Source organism: Meleagris gallopavo, chromosome 4 (assembly GCF_000146605.3).
Source record: "Meleagris gallopavo isolate NT-WF06-2002-E0010 breed Aviagen turkey brand Nicholas breeding stock chromosome 4, Turkey_5.1, whole genome shotgun sequence".
Taxonomy (NCBI): Eukaryota; Metazoa; Chordata; class Aves; order Galliformes; family Phasianidae; genus Meleagris; species Meleagris gallopavo.
The window spans coordinates 544255-568695 of NC_015014.2; the positions used below are offsets into that span (position 1 = coordinate 544255).

At 40.3% G+C, this 24441-nt stretch overlaps 2 protein-coding genes across 6 annotated transcripts in view; both read left to right on the top strand.

Moving 5' to 3' along the window:
* Positions 1-5665, top strand: part of LRAT (lecithin retinol acyltransferase) — a 6779-nt gene extending 1114 nt beyond the window's left edge. The window contains exons 2-3 of the mRNA XM_010709452.2: positions 4-413; positions 756-5665. Of these exons, the coding sequence (XP_010707754.1) occupies positions 4-413; positions 756-908 (563 nt within the window). The 3' untranslated portion in view covers positions 909-5665. The remainder of the gene's footprint in view (positions 1-3; positions 414-755) is intronic.
* A 1780-nt stretch (positions 5666-7445) lies between these two features.
* RBM46 (RNA binding motif protein 46) lies at positions 7446-24212 on the top strand. Of its 5 annotated transcripts, none has more exons than XM_019614422.2 (10): positions 7449-7605; positions 7696-7780; positions 7875-7921; positions 9698-9903; positions 11325-14573; positions 15151-15214; positions 16127-16288; positions 17310-17777; positions 18214-18996; positions 22220-24212. In XM_019614422.2, the coding sequence occupies exons 7-10, from the start codon at positions 16138-16140 to the stop codon at positions 22243-22245; spliced, it is 1428 nt and encodes a 475-aa protein (XP_019469967.1). In that variant the 5' UTR covers positions 7449-7605; positions 7696-7780; positions 7875-7921; positions 9698-9903; positions 11325-14573; positions 15151-15214; positions 16127-16137; the 3' UTR covers positions 22246-24212. The 5 variants fall into 5 exon arrangements, with proteins under 5 accessions (XP_019469969.1, XP_019469967.1, XP_019469966.1 ...); XM_019614421.2 differs by having other exon boundaries at positions 7449-7551; XM_019614423.2 differs by having other exon boundaries at positions 7449-7551; positions 15158-15214.
* Positions 24213-24441: the final 229 nt, after the last annotated feature.

Consider the following 24441-nt stretch of genomic DNA (forward strand, 5'->3'; position numbering starts at 1 on the left):
GCTGCTTCAGGCGGGGTGACCTGCTGGAGGTGCCGCGCACCCTCTTCGTCCACTTCGGCATCTACCTGGGCGAGAACCGCGTCGCCCACCTGATGCCCGACATCCTGCCCGCCTTCACCGACGACCGCCGGCAGATCCAGCGGGTGGTGACCAACAAGCGGCTCATCCTGGGCGTCATCACCAAGACGGCCAGCATCCGCGTGGACACGGTGGAGGACTTCGCGTACGGCGGCAGCATCCTGGTCAACCACATGGACCGGCTGTTCAAGGACCAGGTGCTGGGCAGCGAGGAGGCCGCCCGCCGTGCGGAGAAGCTGGTGGGGGCCACGGCCTACAGCCTCCTCTGGAACAACTGCGAGCACTTCGTCACCTACTGCCGCTACGGAGCTCCGGTCAGCTTCCAGACCGACAAGGTACAGCCCTGGGAAGGGGCGGCGGGGCATCCCCGGAGCGAGTCAGAAGCGCCACGGAGAGCTGGCGGGCCGCGGCCGTGCTGCCCCACGTTACTCCGGCGCTGGGCTGCGGGACAGGAGGCTGGCTGGAAGCGGGGCGCAGTTCCCGCTCACTGCGTTAGCCGATGCTCCCGTGGTGACGGAGCGGCAGGCTGCGTTCTCTCACGCAGCATGTGAGCGCTGTGGCACCGGCAGCCCCTCTGTACCGGAGACAGCAGCGATCCCAGCTGTCATCTCAACACTTTCCTCCTTAACCCTGACGTTTTTCTTTTTTCTTTTTCTTTTTTTCTTCTTTCCTTGCAGTTCTGTGAGACTGTCAAGATGATAATTCGTGACCAGAGGAGCGTTCTCGCTTCGGTGCTCGTGGGGTTAGCATCCATCATCTGCCTGGGTCTGGCACCCTCCACCGCCCTCCCCACGATCTTCATTACCTTCGTTCTGTGGATGGCTGGCTAACAGCCCGCCTGCGGCTGTCTGTATATAGGATGTACACTGTATTTATGAGAGCACAAATTACTTGCTGGCGTTGTGTAAAGTTACTTAAGCTTGTGTGCTACCTTTAAATGCGACTCTGTTTAGAACACGGTGCACAAGGTATAGCTTACTGTGTAAGCCAAGTAATAGATTTCCTGAAAATCTCAGTACGTTCTCACACACCTTTAAAATAATGAAAAAGTAGGGGTGCGATGCAGTTCCGCTGCGTGCCTTTAGCTTTAAGTGATTCTGCTCATGCCCTTCATGTTCTTTTATCTCCTAGCTGCGTGCCTGGGTGCTACAGCTATTAATAAAAGTAGATGATGGAGTACCACACAGTGATGGGTATTCAGAATTACTTACCTGTTACTTTGGTAGATCTTGTTAATGTTCAGGAGTTACTGGCTCCGTTCCTGAAATGTCCTTTCGTGAAGATACAGTTAGGTAAGCTGACTATTTTTGATAGCCAAGGAAAAAAAAAAGGGGGGGGGTCTTGCCTGGGTGCTGTACTGCAGTAGCATATCTGGCCAGATTGGCATGGAGTTCCCTCCTGGGAGATGGTCACAGGTCTCTCATTCATATCAATTGCATAAACAGCAAAAAATGCATACTTAGCAATTTTCTCATTGGGTTGGTGGTACAGAAAGCCTGTGATTCGCCAGCGTTTTCTTTGCTGCTGGTAGTGGAGGGTATGGCTAATGTAAAGGCTGCAGAGGGCTTCTAGGCAGTGCAGGAGGCAAACAGATTGCTTTCTGAAAGCTTGTGTCGTGCAGATGCCGTGGGTTTCTAGTCTCGTAGGGCACATGGCATGGAGGCGGAGGAAAATGAATGCACATTTATTTAGTTCTTTCTTTCCCACAGTAATTAGAGCTATGTGGGTGCTGTAAAGTATCAGGGTTCATTGGTGTGGTTCCTGTAGCCTCTGTGAAGGAAGATGTCTTTCTATGCTCATCTCTTGCAAATAAGTATTCAGTGGCAAAACAGCTAAAAATGTTCAATATCCAGTTTTGCATCCTTTCTGCTTATCGAGTCTGTGTAAAGCTGGATTTGAAATCATGTTACCTTGCCAATGATTTCAGTACTAGAAGATACTTTTTTTTTTTTGCGTTTTTTTTTTCTCCTCAGCAGGAGGAGAATAATGTATGCAGAGATATTGTTCAGCTTCTGGAATGTCTTGCTCTACATGCACTTACATGTCCACGCAGTATGCTTGCCTCCCTTTCTAGTCAAAGGCAAGCACGATGTCTTTACCAAGGATGCAACCTCAGACTTGCTCCTTTCTGAGTGGTGTTCAGTATCCTGGTCAGCTCTGCTACTGGAAGGTGCCATTTTTTTCCCATTTTTTGATTAAGACTTAGTTTAGCTACATTGTAAACCCTTTTCTCCCTCCCTAAACCTCAAGGCTGTTTGAAAATTGGATTCTTGAACTGTGAGCCTAATTGGCTGCTCTCTAATCATCTTTCTTCTGGCTGCTTCACTATAACTGACAAAGAATGCAAAGACTAGAGTGAAATTCCAGTCTCAAACAACAGCACTATTGCTGCTGTCATCAACTGAGCAGGGATTTAGCATAGCTTTCAGTACACTTCCCGTCTGCAGCCCAGCTCCAAAGAAGTTGCATATCAATTACTGTTGGGTCCTTGCAAACAGCTTCTCTTCTCCTTTCAAAGACTGAGATGCTCCACATAACTGTGTTTGGTAAACTTTTCAAGTTAAGGTGTTTTTTTAATTAATGTGAATTGCTTTTTTATAGACTATGTGTTAGTAATATTTACATAAATTCCAATGAGGTTTTTTTATTTGCTGTGCATAAGGTAATGAACTGTAGTCACCAGTCACTATTGTAACTATATAAATGGAATTTATTCATTTGAAAATGTCTACTGGCCTCTTGATATGGAGTATAATGTCATAGCATTTCTCTGATGTGTCCCATTAGGGCACTGAACGGGCCATTAACATGCACTTACATAGTGTTTGATTACAGGTGGGCTTTTCTTTCACCCTTTATTTACTTGGGATTTATAAGAATTCCAGTAATCCTTATGATTCGCTTATACAATAAACAGTGGGGTCACGACCAGTAACCAAATCATTGAGTAAGAAACACCCAGATTAACTCACGGCACTGCGCTAGGATTCTGATAGGCATCTGTATGGAAAAAATGGAACCAGCCTCTTGCAGATATCTAATATTAATATTAGAGATTTTCCCTTCAAGTTGTAAAGTTTTAAGAACTTACAGAATGCTATGAAATAGTGCAGACTGTGTGGCTGTATCCTTACATCAGAGACAAGTAATAGCGTAGGTGAAGAAAGAAATCCAGCTGCGTGGTGAATTTTTCCTACTGATGGTAATTCTAGCAGAGAGACAGATTTTGTGAAAGTCAGGCACAAGTCAGATAAGTCATTCACTATGGGAAAAATAAAACTATCAGGTATAAATTCTCATGTTCAGCTCGGCAGGTGGTGGTTATGCACTCAAATATTTTGTTAAATGTCAATGTAAACTTTTTCCTGTAATGACTTGAGTAAAAATAAGCACTCGCCCTAGGTTAAGCCTTGCGTTTCAGCCTTGAGCTCAGCCACCATGCCGCTGAAATGAAGGAGCTAGCTATAAAAGAAAAACACTGAATACTGCGGAGCAGTTCATCTGTTGGGAAGTTAGTGCGTTTAGAAGTGACATTGTTCACTGATGACTGTTAAGTGGTGGTGACAAGGAGCGTAAATTTAGAGCTGCAGGTCATTTTAGTGGTGGGGCTGTTCTGGGAAACTGTGTGGTTAAACGTGAATGTGTAATGGAGGAGTGTAACCACTGCCCTGCGCCGCTGGGAAATGCACGTAGTGAGGACATCAAGTGAAAAGGAGAGATGTTTCACTTCGGCCTTTCCAAAGAAAACAAAAATTAAATGAGCATTCACGAGGCTCAAGATGTTTTTATAAAACCCGTGTTTAAAGCAAGGAAAAAGGTTCCTAAATGAAGGCATTAGAACACTGAGTTTTCTGTCTGTATTTATTTTAGCTTGGAACATAACTGATTACTCATTTTGTGGGTGAGTAGTCATCTGTTGCTTGATTTCACCTTTGGGTCCTCCTGTGCTGAAGGCGAGTGCTACGTATACCACTGGGCTTTAAATGCAAACAAAATCAGCATTACTTGTTAAAGTCTGAGGGGATGGAGAAGAGGGAATTAAACTCGTGTGTGACTTGACGTCATCCAGACAGGTTTTAGAAAGCAAGCTGCAGCTACGAGAAACACTAGTACTGTGATCTCCACAAGTGATATGGTGCAGCATTTCTTACTGCATGTTCTCATATTGAATAGTCACATGCCACTGAATGATACAGAACTGCGTTAGACACTCATTAATTAGCACCACCTTTTTCCATTGAAATGAAAAAAGTTCTGGGGTGACTCTCGGAACCATTGACTCCTGGCTTTGAAATAATAGCTTGATCCCTGTAAGCACTTAATTGTCCTGAATGGGCTGACTGGTCTGAAATGAAGATGCTACAGCTTGCTTGTTGGAGGCCTTTTACTGTAGTGTATTGGTCTTTCCTGTAAGCCTTACGGAAATCTTTCAGGATACTGTGCTTATAAAACAGAACGTGTCCTCTACTGTAGGAATATAAAGTAGTTGAGGGCTGGTTTTTGGAAAATTTTCTTAAAACTCAGTTCTCTGTTGTATACTGTGACATAGCTTCACTTCTGAAGTCACAGGAGCACTTAGGGTGTGATCCTGAGAACACAGAGACTGTGGGAAAGCGTGAGGCAATCTTTACGATTCTTAAATCATAGTTACACTGATTGGAGTATAGCGGTTCTCTGTGGCAAAACTGATTTATGCTTTGCTTCTGTCTCACAGGGTGGAAAACTTTTTGTGAGGTGCCTTGTAGCTTTACTATTATTATTATTATTAATTTTATTTTTTTGCATTCCATAGGCAAATGTACTCTGTGACTTTCTTTCATTGATTAAGCCCAGCCAGAGTTTTAAGGTATAGGTGTCTTTGTCCATTTGTTACACAAACTCTTAGGTTCCTTCCTGGCTGAGCAGTGCTAGAGTGGAACAGCAATAATATTTATAAGGTTTGCCAAAATGTGATAGCTACAGCTTTTCCGGAGAGGTGGTGGGCCTCTTCCTAGCACCTTGTCAGACTGCCTCCAGCAGACTCACCAGACTCTGGATATGGCTGAGAGGTGGCCACCCTTCACCCTTTTCTAATTTTATCTCATAACTGGGACAGTTGAAGATTGAATTATTTTTTTATCAAGTTGGGCAGCACCTCTGGCTCCAGGTTAGAAGAAGGAAATGGCTCCCTCAATCCACTGTGAGCTGGATCAGGTTGTGTTGGGGCCCTGCGTATTTTAGTACTGCTGAGAAAGCTGTTGCTTCTTGTGGTCCGTGGATGCTAGTGAGGCTGTGAGTGGGAAGCACATCCCAAGGCTTAATCAGGAATTAGAAAGACTAAGACTGGGATGTTCCTGACTTCAACAATTGCAGCTATTCAGGAAACTTTCAGGTAGAAAGAAGGAAGACACCTTCAGGTAAGAACAAATGTTGGCCACTTTGGTGTAGTATTCCTTTTGTATTCAGATACCTGCTGTACCTAACTATTGCCTTTAGTTTCTTCTTCTAATTCTCATTTAGCTTTTTTTTTTCCACAAAAATCTTTCCTGTCTGTAACTGGGAGAATAAATGTCTTCCTGTCTTCTTGCCTGCTGCAAGACTTGGTTAACTTGCATAAGATTGCGTGTTTCTTGCATAGAACATAGCAGATACATGAGATGCACAGTTCCTTACCAAAAGGCAACTTCATTCCCTGTGAAACCAGAGTTTTCTGTGAGGCTAAGAGATACACTGCTTCATATAATTAAGAATTGCAAGCAAATTAAGGGTTAGCTCTGCTAAACTTGTCAAGCCTCCTAATGCTCTGCATAGTCTCAGACCTGACTCAGACTTGCACCTATGTTCCCTGCAGTCTTTTACCTGTACGTTTCCATTTAGCATTGCACAGAGAAGGGTGGGTCTGCCAGTGTCACATGGTAGGAAGAAAGTTATTAATTACTTCTGCTCTCAAGTGAAGAAATGCTGGTGTGAAGATAATGAGAGGTCTCCTGTATCCTTGCCTGAAAGACAGGAATTAGATATCAACCACAGTAACTTTTGCTATCTCTGTTTTTGTACAAGATTGTACTTAGCTCCAAGTATATCTTCAGGGGAAGGGAGGCTCCTGGTTTCAACCACACATTCACAGTCTGTCTAAACAGTAGGGTAATGCACAGACTAAGTAACCTGGTTCCAGTGACAACTTGGTAGCCTGCAGAACCTGAAACAGTATAGCTGTGGAAAACAGAACTGCATCTAGCCCAAGTGGAAGAAGGCTGTTTGGTCCAACATCGTGCTATCATGTCCCTGCAGTTTGTGGGACACGAGTGAATACCATCTCCTGATCCTGTTTTGTACTCATACCCACTTGCCTGAAGCAGAAGCTCAGGCTTTGATTCATGCAGATGTGCCCCAGACTGTTTCAGTTCCCCTCAGAGCCTCATTTTATTCATGGGTTACTTTCACCAGGTTGCAGCTTAGCTGGTTTCAAAGGAGTCCTTCCTGAGATACATAACTCCTCCCACATTTTGTAAGGGAGGCCCAAATGCATCATTCAGGGCTGAAAATCACCCCAGACTGGAAGGTGAATGTATGGGAACTGCTGAGTCACAGCCTGAACCTGGAAGGTGCAAGTAGGACTGTAGTGGTGTGGCCTACTTGCACCCTGGGGGGAGATTATTGAGGTTGGGGAATCAGTCATTCACCTGGTAATAGGTACATGGCCTGCAGTGGTTGTGGTCAACACCCTGGTCTTCATTGCTAAGGGGCCCCTCCTCATGTCTCTGTGGCAGATCAGGACCCCCTTTGGTGCCTGATACAGTTATGCAGCCGCAGATATCTGGCCAAAGGGTGTGTACAGGTGGCTGGGACATGCCCCAGTGTAAGATGAAGTGTTGACCCAGGATAGGGAATACAGCCTGTATTTGCCCTGGAGGGCAGACCTTCCCCTCCTGGTACCTCTGAAACATCTGTACTACTCTCTGTGAGTCTTTGAGTCTCTAGGATCACCGGAAGGAGTGAAATGCCACTGAAGTGCTCCAGCATCGCTGTGAGGTCAAGAATAACACCTGGTGATAGCTTATGTGGGACTGATGGGACATAGGATGGACCTGCAGCAAACAACTGCATGCCTCCAGTAACACCATCAAGCACTGGCCCACGAGAGAACATGAACCTCAACCACAAACCAATCATCACCTGTCTTACATTGAGTCAACCTGCATCGCGATGGGCAACTGTGTGTTAGGGTGTGTTGGATCCCTGCAGTAGGGAAGGCTCACCCTCCAGCTGGCTCAGTCATTGGTTCATGCTGTGAAGGGGTGGAGTGTATGGGAACTGTTGAGGCACAGCCTGAACCACTGATTGAGCACCTGGGAAAGGACTGGGTCAGCCCTGGGAGCTCAGGTGAAGGCAATTCAGCTGTGTGACTGGAAGACCTCATTTAAGGGCTGACTGCCATCGAGGAAGGATCTCCAGCAAGAGAGGTCTTCTGTGAGTCTAGATCTTTGGAGATGGGTGAGCATTCTTTTTGTAACATCTTCTCATTGTGCTGGTCCTGCCGCTATTAGAGTAAGGCTGCAATACCTAAAGTATTTCTGAAGATGTAGCCTGTGACGCCTTCTGTCACGTTGCTGTGTTCCATTCTTTGGTCTTTTACAGAGCTTGGGACCTGCACAAAACTCAGCTCCTCTGGAAATCTGAATGTCTGATAGATTAAGATGTGACCTGAACAATCAGAGGCAAAGTAACATCTCTTTGTCAGCTATTTAGCAGAGAATTGTATTGTATGAGAGAGAATGAGAATTGTATGGAAAAGGTGACTTTGTATTTTCCTTTAGGTATTGCTCCGAACTTCAGACAACAAGCAGACTGCTTCAGTCACACTGTAAGAGCTATTCCATTGTCATTCTAAATCCATATTTGTATAATTTGATCACTTGACAGACCAGGATTAGCCTGGGAACGTCCTTCAAAAACTTTCCTGGAGAAAGCAGTGATTCTGCTTGGCCAACAAACTGAATTTCCAGTGAGGAATGGAGCATTTCTATTTCAGGTGTCTGAGCATTTCCAGTAACTCATATTATTAAGGCACTGAAAGTTATCCAGGCAATAGATCTGATACATAGTCATGAAACGTGTTTCAAAATTATAATGAGATTTTCATGACTTGTAAAGAGTTGTGTTTTTTTTTTTTTTTTTTTAAAATATAAGCAAGCTGAAAATAACTATGCAAACCAGTCAGAGACATTAATTTCCTTTGGTAATTTTATAGTTTGCATTTTCAGTTTAGGGAATATTTGTGTTAAGATGTCTTTCACAGACTATTCAATCCTGCAATTAAAAACAAATCTGTGCTTGCAGCAAGTCTGTTCTTATGGGAAAGATACTGAATCTGTGATACTAGTTTAGAGCTCATTGTGTAGTTGAGCAGGAAGAGAATGCTGAATGAGTGTGAGACATCTGTTTATACAAAGCACATCCTAACAAAAAATTAATAAGAAATTTCACTTGCACTGCATATTGAAAATCCTGGTAGGAGAGATTCTCAGTAACTCATCTGCTCTGCCATCAGCACACAGTACTGTAGGCTGCTTTGTTACGGCACCGTTGTTCAATTGTCTTTTCTAGCTGAATTCAATAGGAGCTTTATTACTGACCTTGCTGGGAACAAGACTAAATTGGAAATGCTCGCTTCCATTCCCTGATCTCCCCAATATCTTGTGCTTCATAAACGTAATTATGGTGTTTATAAATGAACATCCTGGTCACTAAGGAGCTTGCATTGAATTAAGATTTTTGTCATTTTGCAATTCTATTCAGACAGTTGCTTATGGATAGTCACTTCTGAGCAGCCATTTGTGTTTTTTCCTAGCTTTTTACTAGTTTAGGCAATGCATCTTTCAGCTGGCTTCTGAAGGTCTTTTCTTGTGAACTTGGCTACTCCCAGTATTTTTTAGGAAACTTGGACTCCCCATCCAGAACTGCAGAAGTGTGTCCTTTACAACCAGACACTGTTAACAACTTAACTGCCTTTGAGAGTCTTGAGCTTATAGTCAAGGGGCAATTTTTTTTTGTTAAAGTATGGGAACACAGGAATGAACTTGGCAATATCGAAAGGTCACTTTAGCCCTGAATCATTCTCTGCCAATAAGCAGTGAGTGTTTAGAGCACAGGCAGAGTCCAGCTATAGTCTCCAAAATTTCCATAAGCACCAATTCATCATCTTCCTGTTTTGAGGCTTGCATTTATGACACTGAGTAAAATGTTCACCAATGAATTTACCCTATGCGAATTTATCTTGTTTGTTTTCTTTTTTATTATTTTTTTTTAAACCTGTCTGGTTTTTGAAAGCTTCTGTGGCAAAGTTAGGTGTTATACAAAATGGCACTTTATTTTAAATTGGCTGCCTGGTGATTGTATTAGGGGAACAATGAAGAGTCATTCCACATGGCTTTGCTCCACTTGGTCTTAAAACTCTCAGATGTTCTTGGTGTGGAACTGAAATTTACTGCTTTCCAGAGGTCTGCACTGGAATTCTTCTGAAAATGGTTCATTTGGCACCACCATCCCTGTACCATGGCTGTTTTCAAAAATTTATTATGTATTACATAGTGTTGTGCTGGAATATGCCCACCCTTGCTAGGTTGTATCCTTCCTGCAGTGGCTTCTTCCCAGTGTCTGCCATGGATGCAAGCAGCAAGAAATCCTGCACCAGCCCAGAACTGGACGATGCTGGGGAAGAGGAGCTGCAGCCCTCCAGCTAAGAGCAGCTGGGTTTGCTATAAGATCAAGAACTCCCATCTAGTGGATATGCAGGAAAAAGCTTCCAATCTTGGTAGGCATTAAAAAAAAGAAGTCTATTATAAGGTAAGCCATAGCATTCTATGTGTATATGATATGTGAAAGTATGATAATATATGTCAATGAAAGAAGCACTAAAAATGCAGTTTACATTGTTTCAGTTTTAATTACATCTCAAAATGTAGTACCATATCTTTAAAGCCTCTGGAAAAATATAAAGAAAATTATAAGTTGTTTAGCTGTAATTGGCATTGATGATGTCCTGAGCTCCCTGACTTAAAAGCTTGTTAGCAGCTCACAGCAGCTGGATTATGAATTAAAAGGATATGAGCTTGATAAATCAATGCCTTTTAGGATCCTCGGATGAGATTTTGAGCCAAGAATAAATGGCTGAAGGAAACTGTTGACAGCCTTTCCACTTTTTAAACTACAGTGAAAACACTTATAAAGTAAAAACTGAATCTTGTTCTCCCCTGTTGCATTCAATATGATTTATTTTCAGAATGATTAAATATTCAAAAGGTAACGTGATATAAAAATCCTCAGCCTTCCAAGTAAACCTCCAGTTAGAAATGGTTGAAGATTTTACCACTTGATGTGTGCTTTGTTCCAATGCTGAAACCATATGATAAACTTTCATAGAAAACCACCATAAATTTCAGTATTTTCTGTCAATATATGCAATTAAACTAAAAACTGAGCAGTGACAGAGAGGAACCATCTCTGATCTTTCCAGGTCCTCCGGTGAGCACTGGGAGACCTACTGTGTAACAAAAGGAGGCCTGCTCTGTGCTGCTTGTGCTTCATGTTGTAGAAAGAAAAAGTTGGTCTCAACCCTGTTAGGGCAGCTTTTTGTAACTGCTAAAACAGCCAAGCCTCTTTAATTGTTGCTGTTATAGATATACAGAGGATATGCTGCCACTTCAGAATTTGCTTAAAATATTTGCCTAAAAAGAGATGACAAAGAACTGTGCAACTGTATAGAAACAGAAGGCTTCAATACTAACGGAAATGATTCTCCATCGCCAGTGGTCCTTCCCTAATTGCCTTCTATTTCTGATATTCACCTCTTTGTCCACCAACCCTCTACAGTGTTACTTTTTGCCACAATGCCATGTTGCTCCTTCTCTTATGTGGGTCCCTTGCATTACCAAAACCAGCCCATTTTTGTGATTTTCTTAAAGATGTGCCTTTGTTGCACAGAGGGGCAGAAAGTTCTGGAGGTCATGAGGGGGAGGGAAAAAAACCCACAAGAAATGAAGAGATTTCATACACTTTGTTATACACACTTCACATCATTGCGCTCAGCAATATTGGCTTAAGATTTATTTAGTTCAACTAACTTCAGTAAGAGTGTTGCTATGTTTGTCTGGGAAGCAGAACATGCTTCAGGATCAATTTTCATTAAAAAAGAAATTGATAAAAAGTACTCAAAAATAAAAATAATAAGGAATACTCTGAAACCCCCAACGTATCTTTTCTTCCAGCAATTCCTGAGGCAGAAAGCTGAGCAAGTGCAAATGGTACCTTCCAAGATAGCAAGACTCTTCAGGCACGAGGATGCCTTATTAGGAGGATCCTACTAAGCAGGCATTGTGGCTATTCGATCAAATGGAACTGGAAAGAAAATGGACCAACCAATTGAAATTCCTTCTAGGCAGCTTTCTATAATTAGATTTACAATCATATTATCTCTATGTTTTCTATGGAGACCTTTGTCTAAACTTCAAAGGATGTCTGTTTCCTTTTAAAGTAGTTTTACTATCTACATATCAAACCTGTCAGAGTGCAGAAATACTACATGCCCTCTTCCTGTTCCAGGCCACAGTAAAATTTACTTTGACAAAAAAAGGCATATGCCTCTGTTAAGACATTACACTGCAGTAGTAGTCCACTCCAGGAATATATGCTGGGACTTGCTAGCATTCCAATGAAACGAGTTAAAAAACATAATGGACTTCAGTGTTACCGCTACCAAAAATAACCTATGAGGAAAAGAAAAGCAACTGTCTGATGCAGTGCTATAAAATATGTAAGAAAAAGGCCTCTTTCACATTTTCAAATTTAGCCAAAGAAATAAACAGCACAAACTTGGCAGGACTGCCTTCATTCCTCATCCATCAGACTTGTGACAGTTTCAAAAAGACATTCATGAGGAAACTCACACAGTGTCTCCTTGACGCTAAGTGGAATTTGATAAAGCTTTAGAGTAGACAGCATATTGTTTGCAATTGTAAGTAAGTATTTTTCTAACTAGAATTTATGCCAAATACTTAGAACTCTTGTAAAATAACCCAACAGAGGACTTGCGTTTATCAGGTTCGCAAGTTAAAAAGGTATGTAGTAAGGTACCAATTAAATAAAGCAGTAAAGCAATATGTTCTCTGATAAATAACGTTCTTCTGAACCTGCTCCTTTTTTGCTATGCTTTACTACGTCTTCATTTAAAAAAAAAAAAATCAAAACTTTAATTTAGATGAGTGGCATTTCTCTATGGAGGGAAAGTGTTGTTGTAACTGAGTAAAATAACACTTTGTTGGGAACAGCTGTCACTGCTAGAAATGGGTATTAGCATGTTAATCAGCCTTCTATCACAGCTTTCCAAATGATATACGAGCTGTGTCTCTGAATGCACAATGCAATCCAGTACTATGTGAGAGAAGGGGGAAGACATAAAAACAAGGTAGAATCTGCTGCAGGAAGTGCCTGTGTGGAGGAGGAATAGAGAAGTCTTGTCCCCTCCAACTATTCCAACTTACTTAACACAACTGCATGTTATATAAATAATTAAAATTAACTAACTTTTAGATGATTGACTGAGGGGCTTGTTTGGTGAGGATTCTTCTACTTCCAATACAAGCAAAGCAGTGTTTCAGAGAGTGCAGTCTGGGTTTGATAAATGGCTTTGTTTTAGTCATGAGATGCTTTCATGGGTGCGATTTCTGTTTGAAAGACCTGAGGTTATGAGATACGCCGCTGAATACTGCATTCCCTGTAAATGTTGCCTTATTATTGGGGAAAAAACAATATAAAAAAACCAAAAAACCAACCCACAAACAACAACAAAAAGCAAATGAAAACATTCAGCTCAAACTTTATTATATTTGATAAGCCATGGCAAAATCTGAGACAAATACAGGTTAGAAACAGTTGTCCTTAGTAAAAATTATACCAAACAATTAGATTGTCAGAGAGAAATAAACAGCAAACACCTATGGGGAAGAGGATAATGAGAGCTGTACTACCCAATTAGCACCTGTGGAACAAAGAAGAAAAGGATCTTAATTTCTTTTAAATAGGGGTAGAGGTCAGCAAGAAAATCTAGTGAATCTTTAGTTCCTATGCCTGACTTTGATGTTTAACAAGAAATAACAAAGCAGACCTCATTTTGGATATTTTATTTCTGTCACATCATAAAGAGAAAAAACTGACAGCAAAGTTGTGTGTTTCCTTGAAAGCTGCTGATGGTAATTACTGGAATGAGTTAAAATTTCCAGCTGGGTAGCTGTTCAAGAGCCAACAGTAATCTGCCCAGTAAGATGCCACATAGGTGAAACAGAGAGAAAAGGAGTGAGAGGTTTTTCACTTAGAAGCCATTGTCTGCATTCTTTCAGCACTCTCCACAAGCAGTAGCAACTGAGTGCATGGGGTTTTCTACTAGAAAGTGAGCAGGCTCCAAGGTAACAAGGATACTGAGCTGCAGTCAAACACCCAAAACTTTATTTACTGTAACGCACTCCTAACTCATTGCTATTAGAGATTTCACAGCTGAATTAGATGTAGTAAACAACAACAAAAACAAACCAGCAGATAACCTGAAAGGAAAAGAGGTGGCACTTAATCTTTAAGATAATAGCAATTCTGGCCATTCACACTATTCCCTGGAGAGATATAATTTGTAAAATACTTAATTAGTGTGTCACGCCATTATTGATTAAAAAAGGTAGTAAAGATTCCTCTTTGAAAATAAAAACCAAGCAAACTGAAGTAGTACCTGACATGCTGTACTGAAATACAGATTTCTGGTGGTACATCTTTAAGAACACAGGAGCATATTTGTAGTTTTTTGGGATTCTTTATATTACGAAGAACACTTCTGCCTTTAAAGCTTAAGGAAGATGTATGTACATGAGGAGAAGTCTTTGATGGGTGTATTTTAGCTGTGAGAGCCTTCCATTTGCTGAGACCCCAAGGCACTTGGATGGCAACTCCGAAGCTGGGAAGGGGAGTGGGGGTGTGTGGAAGGAAAGGGGGACCTCTCGTCCTTACTAAGCTAATTATATTGTTATTAGGTCCAAATCTGAGCAAGGACTGAGAACAGACCTAGCGCACAAATGTGTGTCCGCACAGCAGAACCTATGCTAGAGGCACAAATACACCTTTCAAGTGCGGCTGAAGGCTGGAAGATACAATCCGAGAGCCTAACACACATCCCCCCTCTAGCAGGAGATGGCGGGAGACCAGGCTGACGGCGGCAGCCGCTCCGCTGCCTCAGGCTGGCCTGGGAGGGGGTAGCCCCAGCGCGCCGCTTCGACAGCACCTGCTCGTGCAGCGGCCCCGCGCGCCGACAGCCCTCCCTCAGCCAACGCCTGCCCGTTTTAAAAGCGCTCGCACGCCGTGCCCCGCTGTGAGCCTGGCGCTGATTGGCTCCTGCCTCCCGGCAGTTACACCTGCCGCCCAGCTCCGCCAGGCCGCGGGCTCGGGCTGGGCAGTGCTGTGCTGCGCCGAGCAGCGGGGTGAGAAGGAGGGAAAAAAGAGAAAAAGAGTAATTGTAGCATAGAGTCTTGTGAAAACCTCGTATCGATTTCTAAAGGCTAATTTTGGTTTGAGGTGCGGGTGCGGTCTCAGAGGGAGATGTAGGACTTCTAACTACCGCGGGGCTGCGTGCTGGCTTTAGCGGGAGGCCGAAAGATGGGGGGATAACGTTGGTGTGCGATGTGTGGCTTTATCTGTGGTAGTGCTTGCTCCAGGCAGCGCTGGGAAGCCACATAGTCGGGTGTGAAGTAGGCTGTGTAGAGAACGGTGTGTATTCGGTGATCGAGCTAGAAGGAGAGGTTCAGTGAGGGGGTAAAAAGAGCGACAAGCTGAAGAGCAAGAGCTTCAGGCTGAAGAAAATGGATGTGATTGTAACTGCTTTGCCTGCCAGGGAGGCGGAAATTCCTCATTTTGCTTAGTGAAGCTTCAATTTATTGTTGATAAAGCAAGTTTAAAATATAAGGGATGTTAAATACAAAAAAAGGGTTATAGATGATACGTCTCATGTTTTTTTTTAATTATTATTATTATTTTATTATAATTTCATTTCTTTTGGAGAATAAAGAGCACGCACTTGGATGTACCACTTGGGCAAGGGATTGAAGTGTTGAAGATTGCCTGGGTAAGTCTTGCAGACCTGAAGGCAGAAAATTTGGGGAATAGAAAACATAGGGCAAGGAGAGAAAGAAAGGCCTTGAAAAGGAATCTGACTTTAAAGTTATTTTTTTAATCGACTAGACAAGTTCATAAATTACTGTATAAGCTTCTTGGTCTGATTTGTTCCCTGTGACCTAGGTGACAGAAACCAAAGGAGATCTTCACATGCCATCAAATAGTGGATATAGTAGTAACAACTCTATTGTTAAAGCTCCATAGCTTTCACAGAATCACAGGGGTTGGAAGGGACCTCCAGAGATCATCGTGTCCAACATCATGAAAGTGGACAAAAGCATGAAAACAAGGAACTCAGAAGTGGAATAATCACAGTCCCTTAGTTTTGATAGACAGTTCCACTAAGTTTTATTAAATACTGGTTTCATGTAAATTATTTTTGTCACTAAATTCTCTGAATTCTTTGAATTAATTAGAGGTGGACATAACGCATTTCAGAAGTATTCTTTGTACTTAAATCCAGTTTAAAAATCGCTGGTGCTTCTGTAAAATATAGTGATAAGGGAGTGGATTTTGTCACTGCAGATGGCATTTAGGTCTCTGTATGACTGAGACAAGTTTTATGAAGTAATTCAGTACTGCGCTTGAAGAGACAGCATATTATAAAATAGCTATGATGTGACTTGTGTAAAATGAAAACTTTACAATGGAATATATAGTTGCTGTGTAATGTTCACTACTGTGTTTTGAAATCAAGTACATAGATGATACCAGTTGCACATAGGATTGCAGCTTTGTGCTGCTCATTGAAGTCACAGGAGATAGCCAACTATAGTATGTGTTTCTGTGCCCTGGTGGCTTCTGTATGTAAATAGCAGCTTTTAAGTATCTGAGTTGAAATATCCATAATGTTCTATTGAAGCTATTGCAGACATGAATGAGGAGAATTCAGCTGCAACAAGTGAATCTGACAAAATGAGAGGTGGTAATCAGAAGGCTGCTGCCTTACTGGCCCTACTAAACAAGACTGGATACAACATGATTCAAGAAAATGGGCAAAGAAAATTTGGTGGGCCTCCACCAGGTAAGCATTTTTTTGAGGTAATAAAATTAGAGTATGTTTTCTGTAAGGTTACCTATACTGTATTCCTGTGTATGTCAGAAATGTACTTTCTGCTCCACTACTTCTCTGTTGAACCTGATGACTTTTTTATTTTTGATTTTGAGAACTCTGGAAGGTGGGTTTATCTACTTCTACCCTTAACTCATTAAAATAATTATCATCTTTCATGCTGAATTTGGGCTTTATTTCTAGTTTAGGATGGCATTATTGAACATATCAGTGCGTATGGCAGAGATGTAAAATAAAGACTATATACATATGTTTAGGCATATCCTTATGGACCAGAAGGGCCAGAAGCATGGATCTGTTCTGTGGAACTTTGTATTATTACTTTTTCCTGTAGTATCTGGCTCTAACCTGTGAAAACTGATCTCTTTTTAAGAGGAAAAATGTTTATGGTTTTTGGCCACTGAAATATTGTACCATATTGTACCTTCGTAGGGTGTCTTTTTATAGTGGATGAATGGAGAAGGTGGAACCAAAATGTTCAGACCTTTTGAATGGCACTGGGGGGGAAAGAAATACAGGCACTGGGGACTCTGACTAAAACTTCTTAAAATATGAGCAAGAAGTGCAGGTAAATGTTTGTAACTCCAAAATGTTACAAGTAGAAAATACAGCAGGTTCTTTCTCTAGCAATTATATTAGATGTATTAATATGTAACAGATGATTTTGAGAAGTAAAAAATGATTTAAATGCAGACTCTTGCAACCAACTTGTGTCTGTTGCTATTTAAAACACTGTTATATTTTAAATAATGCTGGTTTCAGTGGCTTGTCATACAAGTTCAAGGGAAAGAAGCAGATGAATGTTAAAGAAAAAAATTATCCTGTTAGCACAATTTGTATTTAAGCTTTCAAAATCTAAAAAGATACAAATACAGCAGTTAAAAACCAAGAACTGATAGCCAAAGTGTGTTGTGTGAAGGTGCGACTGTGACGCTTGTCCTAAGATTTTTTTTGCTGGACTACTTATTTTAAGGTTGGGAAGGTCCTCCACCACCTCGTGGATGTGAAGTTTTTGTGGGTAAGATCCCTCGTAACATTTATGAAGATGAATTGGTCCCTCTTTTCGAGAGAGCTGGAAAGATCTATGAGCTCAGGCTGATGATGGAATTCAGTGGTGAGAATCGAGGCTTTGCTTTTGTGATGTACACTACTAAAGAGGATGCCCAGCTAGCCATCAAGATTCTTAATAATTATGAAATTCGTCCAGGGAGATTTATTGGTGTCTGCATAAGCTTGGACAACTGCAGACTATTTATCGGAGCAATTCCAAGAGAAAAGAAGAAAGAAGAAATACTAAAAGAAATGAAAAGAATTACAGAAGGAGTGGTGGACGTCATTGTTTGTCCAGATGCCACAGACAGAACTAAAAATCGTGGATTTGCTTTTGTAGAATACGAGTCTCACAGAGCAGCTGCAATGGCTAGAAGGAGGCTACTCCCAGGTAAACCTATTTTTAAGAAAAGTTTTGGAGGATGGTGTTTTTGGGGAGGGGAGGTGAAGGGGTGTGAGCCCCTTCTTAGATTTGTAGAAAACCATTTTAAGAGTATCACGTGTTGTAACGGGCTTATTTGTGGAATGGAAAGTAGAAGGGATTAAAAGTATTGAAAGAGGAGGGAATAGGTAAAGGTGAAGTTAAAAAGGAAACTGGACAGCGTGACTCCCATCTACACAAAGGGTTGTAAGGTTGTATTTTTGCCAATTACTTTGTTAATTATTTCAGGCAGTAGTCTCTTACGCATTTTTGGTTAAGTACATGCAGACAACAAACGCTGCTGTTTCACGTTACACATCGTATTTGTTTGCTTTTTCTAAAGCTAGTGTATAGGAATGATTTTTATTTTCACCTTTTTTACTGATGTTATCCTTCTTTGCTGTAGGAACATTCCAGCTCTGGGGTCGTGCAGTTCAAGTTGATTGGGCATGCCCGGAGAAAGAAGTTGATGCAGAAACAATGCGGAGAGTTAAAGTATTGTATGTAAGAAACTTAATGATTTCTACTACGGAGGACACAATTAAAGCTGAATTCAACAAGTTCAAGCCACGAGTAGTTGAACGTGTAAAGAAGTTGAGAGACTATGCATTTGTGCATTTCTACAACCGAGAGGATGCAGTTGCTGCCATGTCTGTAATGAATGGAAAGTGCATTGATGGAGCTAGCATTGAAGTAACTCTGGCAAAGCCAGTTAACAAAGAAAGTACTTGGAAGCAACATCTTAATGGTCATGTAAGCCCCTGTTCTGAAAATCTCATGGAAATTCCTAGCAGAGAAGACAGTCATCAAAAATCCGTAGGGAAACCTGCAAGTCTTTCTCTTAGCCTTAATGGTCAGCACAGTCCAAGCTCTCCTGAACTTGAATGGTATCCATACCCATTTCTTCCAGGAGTAAAGCTTATTCCAATTAGCATGTATTCTCTAAAATCCAGTTACTTCAGTTCTGCTGTGATGCGTCTGGATTATTTTTGCTACAAAAATAACTGGTTACCACCAGAATACTACTTGTATTCAACCACAAGTCAGGATGGGAAAATACATTTGGTGTGCAAGGTACTTATTCCGAGTATTGCAGATGGTTCGCAGAGTTGCTTCATGTCACACAAACTCTGTACAACATTAGAAGATGCGAGGGAATTGGCAGCACAGATGGCACTTCTACATCTAGGTAAGCATAAGTGCTTTTGAATAGTTCCTAAGAACTGAAGCTAGGAAAGTTTATTTAAAATTGTTCTCTGCATAAATTTTTGGAAATCTTCGTTTACATTTATTTAGCATCTTAAAGTCAATGTGCCTACTAGAAAAAGAGATTTTTGATATTATAAACTCCTGTGATAAAAGCTTTTCATAACTGAGAAAGCAGTCACTAATTTCTGACAGTACAGTATTGCTGCTGCTCTGTAAAAATGAATAATGTAAAATGTTACATTTGACATCTGGTTCCTGCTCAGTATTTTTCAATTCTGTAATACTGAAGCATCCAAAACACAGAACTGATTTCTAGGTATTAGTGGTTGTAGTCTTCATTTGATTCATTCTAAAAGAAATCAGAACTTAAGACCTTAGGTAAACAGATTGAAGGTTGTTAAAGAGCCATACCTGCTATATTCCTCTCCTCTCCCCTGCTCACTCTCTCATTTTTTCCCCTCTTCTCTTCTACTCTTGTTTAGTGGGTTGGAAAAGCTACTGCTGGATAGCAAACTGTTAAAATAGTGTTGATAGTCTTTTCTTCCTAACGCTATTATTTAGCAGTTATTCTGGAATTTTCTTCATGCTGCACTGAATTTATTTTCTTTATGGTTTTTTTTTGTTTGTTTGTTTGTTTTAAATGCAGTTTGTAGCAGACTTAATTTAGACTTGACTGTGAAATGTAAACAATCCTTTTCTTAGTGTGTAGAATCTTGTTTCTCATTGTCTTTGATTTTGCATGCCCAAAAGGTCTCTCTCTCAGGAATCTCTGAAACCCAAAGCCTAATGCATTGTCTTCACTTCAGCAGCAGTCTGTTCAGTTTGCATGAATTGGTCACCTCCAAGATACTGATAACTCTAGATGGTCAACGTGAAGAGAATTATATATTTTTAATCACAAAACATTAAAATTTTATTTATAAGTTTTTATAAAACCTATGCCAGGTTTTGTGAACATTAGTGCCTGTTTCTTTCTTTTTCTAGCTATGAAAATTAGAGTTGTACCTTTTACAACCTGTATAACCCCAAATGCAAAAGGATTTTTAAACTGGAAATAGGGACGAGAGCTTAGCTTGTTTAAAGAACAGCAGCAGCTTCACATTCTGTGCTCGGCCATGCATATCTACCCATTTTGTGGCTTACAGCTACTGTTACAAACTGATTTTCTCTCCTGTGCTCAGCTAAGAAAGAATCGCAGAAACATCTACAGGGGAATGTTGGTCTGGGAATGACTGTTCACAGCTGTGGGCAAATCTAGAATGAAAACAAGCTTAAAAAAATTAGAAGTATGTATTGAACTCTTCTTCCTCTGCTGTAAGGTAAAACAGCAGTTGTTTTTTTAATCAGCACTGTTAGCAAGATACCTAAAATCTGGATAGTCTCCCACTAATTACATGATGAGTGAGCTCCTGTACCTAGTGCAAAACACTGTTTTTAAAAAGAGATTTGTGTTTTTAAGTAACTATACTTGCTTGTTGCCATATACAGTAGTCCTGAACAGACAGCAGTACAACAACCTTCCACTTGGTGTCACCTGGATATTTTGAAAATGAGTAAAACACAGACTTTGAGTTTCACTGAAAGATGAACAGAGGAAGAAAGTAAAGAAAAAAAAAAAAAAAAAAAAAGAAAAAATCAGGTTCGTTGAAATAGGAGGAAATGATGAGTGTAGGTGTTCAGTTGAGAGAAGTGAAGAAGTGGAGCGTGGCGATGTGCTGAAGTTCCAGAAGGGGACAGCTCACCGTTCCAGCGGCGCAGAGAGGAGCAAGGGAACAGAATAGAAGGAAAACTGAGTGCTCTGTAGAAGAAATGATGACAACGTTTTCCATTATTTTTGAATCTCATTTCAAATTGGTCTCTCGAAGTTGCATGACACCTTGGTGCTATTCACAAGCTTTTACTAGAAATTTTCCTCAGAAATTGAGCAGTATGTTTTCTTGTGAAATCGTGCTAGCTTCTGTTTGGTTCATGTAATTGCATAGGTATTATTTTATGGGTATATAGATATTACGTTGTTTTAAAATAGACCTACCTGAATAGTGTCAATTGTAATGATGTATACAGGCAAAAAGGGAATTATGTTTTATATACCTAGAATCACTTATTGTTCCAGCTTCCAGGTTTAGATTTAAATTAAGAACTGGAGTTGTTATTGTAGTGATATTTGGACTATTTCCTGGGGTAGCCAGGAAGAAATGCTGCGTTCCTTCCCTGATTTGCAGAAATTTAAGTAATGAATTTCAGTAACGTGTGGATATCTGTCACTGCTGAGGCCTCTTTCATTTTTAAAATGGGGATTACTGTTTTAGTGTCATGGGACGGGTTTTAAAAGCTTATAAGGGAGTGCTAAATCAGTGCTTAATGTTAACTTTGCTGCTGGAAGCTTCTAATCTTACTCACCCAGGATTTGTCCTGAAGATCAGTATTTTTCTGTTCCTGCTGCTTGCAGTCGGGGAATGCAAACTTTTAAATCTGAGCCTGTGGTAGGTAGGAGAACTTGAAGAAAAGGAAAGATGGAACAAGGTTGGACTATGTGTATATGTAAAATAAGCTGACTGAATTGAGTCAGTCACTTCAAACTAGAAGTGGGTTTAAGTGCCCTTTTCTGGTCAGTTGGTTGTGTTGAAGGCAGTTTATGAAGCACGTCTGGCAGAACTTGGTACTTAGTAGCAATGTACACCTCAGTCAAAAGATTTAATATTGAAAGGCTGCTGCTCTGACAGTTACATCTAACAAATTAAACTGTATTAAAACAAGGATCTAATATACATGTTAAAATAGTTTCATTAATGCATCGCTTTCAGGGAAGGTGAAGCAAAGGGTCATTATTTTAAAGCTTGTTTGTTAAAGATAGAGTCTGAGAAAGTCTTCAGGACCAAAGAAATTTATTTCAGGAGTAAGCTTTCTAGAAACTTATATAGTGAAAGGGAAAAAGAAACTGAGATTAAGTTCTCAATTTATAATTCTATTTTCTGTTAGCTCCTATCTGATGTCGCTTGAACTGTTGACTGAAAAACCTTACATAAGGATTTCAATTGGTCTTGGGGGGCAGAGAAAAGAGAAGAATGCAGCAGTGGGATAAGGCATCAAGTGCTTTCGTTACATGCTTATCTTAAGTCCATCTTTGAATAGGTAATGCAGTATGCTTGCTGAAATTGTCTGTTTTTCTTCTCCTCCCCACCCACTTTTTTCCTCTTCTGCAGATAGCTGTACACCTAATTCAGCTTGAATTGCCCTGAAGTTGAGCAGTTGAAAAATTTGGTAATTGTTACTTTGAATCTTGCCATGAAAGGAAGAATACCACACTGATGCGTGATTACTGGAAATTCAGATTACATGTTACCTGCTGAAGGATTTTTCAAAAGGACATGTTTTAAACTTTCCATTTTGAAGATTATTGCAATTCAATGTTAAATTGTTTTACTTAGATTAAATTTGCTTTAAAGGTAATTGCTTAAAAGTTTTCATTACCTGTAATAGTTTATACAGCAGTAGCCTCTTTTTAGTGTTGGAATAGTTTAGTATGACTCCTGCCCCCTTGTATTACGAGTTTCATTCAGAGTATTTTTTAAGATTGTGTTGCAAGTAATCTTAAGTACACATTTAAAAGCCAATGCTGCCTTTTCAAGCAAAAATAATTCCTGATATTTCTGTTAGTGGCTGTAGTATGAAATACCACACAAAGATTTGTTTCTGTAACAGCGTAAATTTTCTAGGAAGAACATTTCCTACAAATATTTCCTTCTATAGAGATGTCATTTATTTTGTTTCTTTTACTTTGTTTTAAAAGTGGATCTATCTCCTTTAAAACTTGGTATATGCTTTCAGCTCCTGATCAAGACTAAGGATATAATGGCATGACCTGTACAAGTAATGGTTGTAAGCTTTTTTTTTTTTTTTTAACTTGAAAAGTTGGTAGGAGGAAAAAAGTAGATAGAAAACAATGCAATTGAGTGCTTTAAGTTGAATAATTTTTCTTAATGCAGTCAAATATTACAGTTGGATGTTTCATCAATATACTGCCTTTTTTGATCTACCTAAATGTTATTTGTATTTAATGATAGCTACGTTGTTACAAGCATTGTGAATTTTAATGTTTAATATTGTGTTTTACTTCTTCACTTGAATTTGGATATTAAATTTATGCTGTTAGCATTTGGTGTGTGTACTTAAACACTAGACTTTTACATGTAGTATATTTGCAAACTGACTTCACTTTGCTTTTTGTAGTTGAAACTTTGGCCAGAGGCTCCAGTTTGAAGTGCTTTGCTGAACATGAAGTTGAATTCAGTGGCTTATTATTTCCTATGAAGCTCATGTGGGAGGAAGAAAGAGGAGACTTGCTTTATCTCATATTTAAATCCCCTGAGACCAAGACAAAAAAAAAAACAAAAAAACAACAAAACAAAAACAAAAACAACAGTGTTTGGGTAGAATAACTCAGCATTATGCTGATAGGGATGGGAGAACTAATTTCCAAGTCTTTGTGCCATTCAGCTTGAGTATTGCAGTTTGCAGACTGCTGTAGTGAGCTTTGTTTTTGTCTGCTCTGAGTTCCATGTTTTTATTGCAAGGTTTTCAAATAGGCATCTTTAAAGATACCTTGAAAATACAGTAGACTTCTTGCAGTGCAAGAAAATCTTGATAAAACAGTGTTCTCTCCTTCTAATAGAAGTTTGGATATACGTGGCACTATTGGCTAATTAAGGGGGCTCTGTCACAAACTAAAGTGAAGTTGCATATTCATTTGGGTATTGTCTGTGGCTGGTGGGGGTGAAGGGCTAGCCAGTACTGCAGAAAGCCTAGGGCTGTTTGGATGGTAACTTCTCCCAGTATTTTGAAGGATTATGGTGCAAAAAACAAACAAACAAAAAAAACCAACCAACCAAACAAAAAAAAAACAACAACAGGTTTGCTATAAGTCAGCAATTCCCATCATTACTAATGTGAACAGGTACCTTCAAAATCATTTTAAGTATTTCTTGTAAGTTTGACTTACACAAGCATGACCAAACACGTCAGTGCAACAAGTACTTGGAGGATGTGAGCCAAACACAGCCCTCAGCCACAAGTAGTTGTTTAGTCTTTGTTTTTTCCAGATCAGAATGAACTTGTCAGAAAAGCAGCTGAAGCAGCATTAGCACTTGGTTGCTGTCATTCAGCATTTTTGAAGTTTATAGTACATCATTAAAAGTCTCCATAATTAGTGTTAAAAGCATGAGTGTATTTTCCATATTTATAAAAGTCTCACCAGAGACTACCAGCCTTTTGTAAAATCCCATGTATTTCTTTTAAAAGAATTGTGCCAAAAAGAGAACATAGTTGTGCATATTTTGCAGGACTGCCACGTAACCGTAATAGAAGCATCCTGCTTTAATCTTGCTATAGCAAATAAAAGGCCCTGTGGAAGTAGAGGTCATTGATT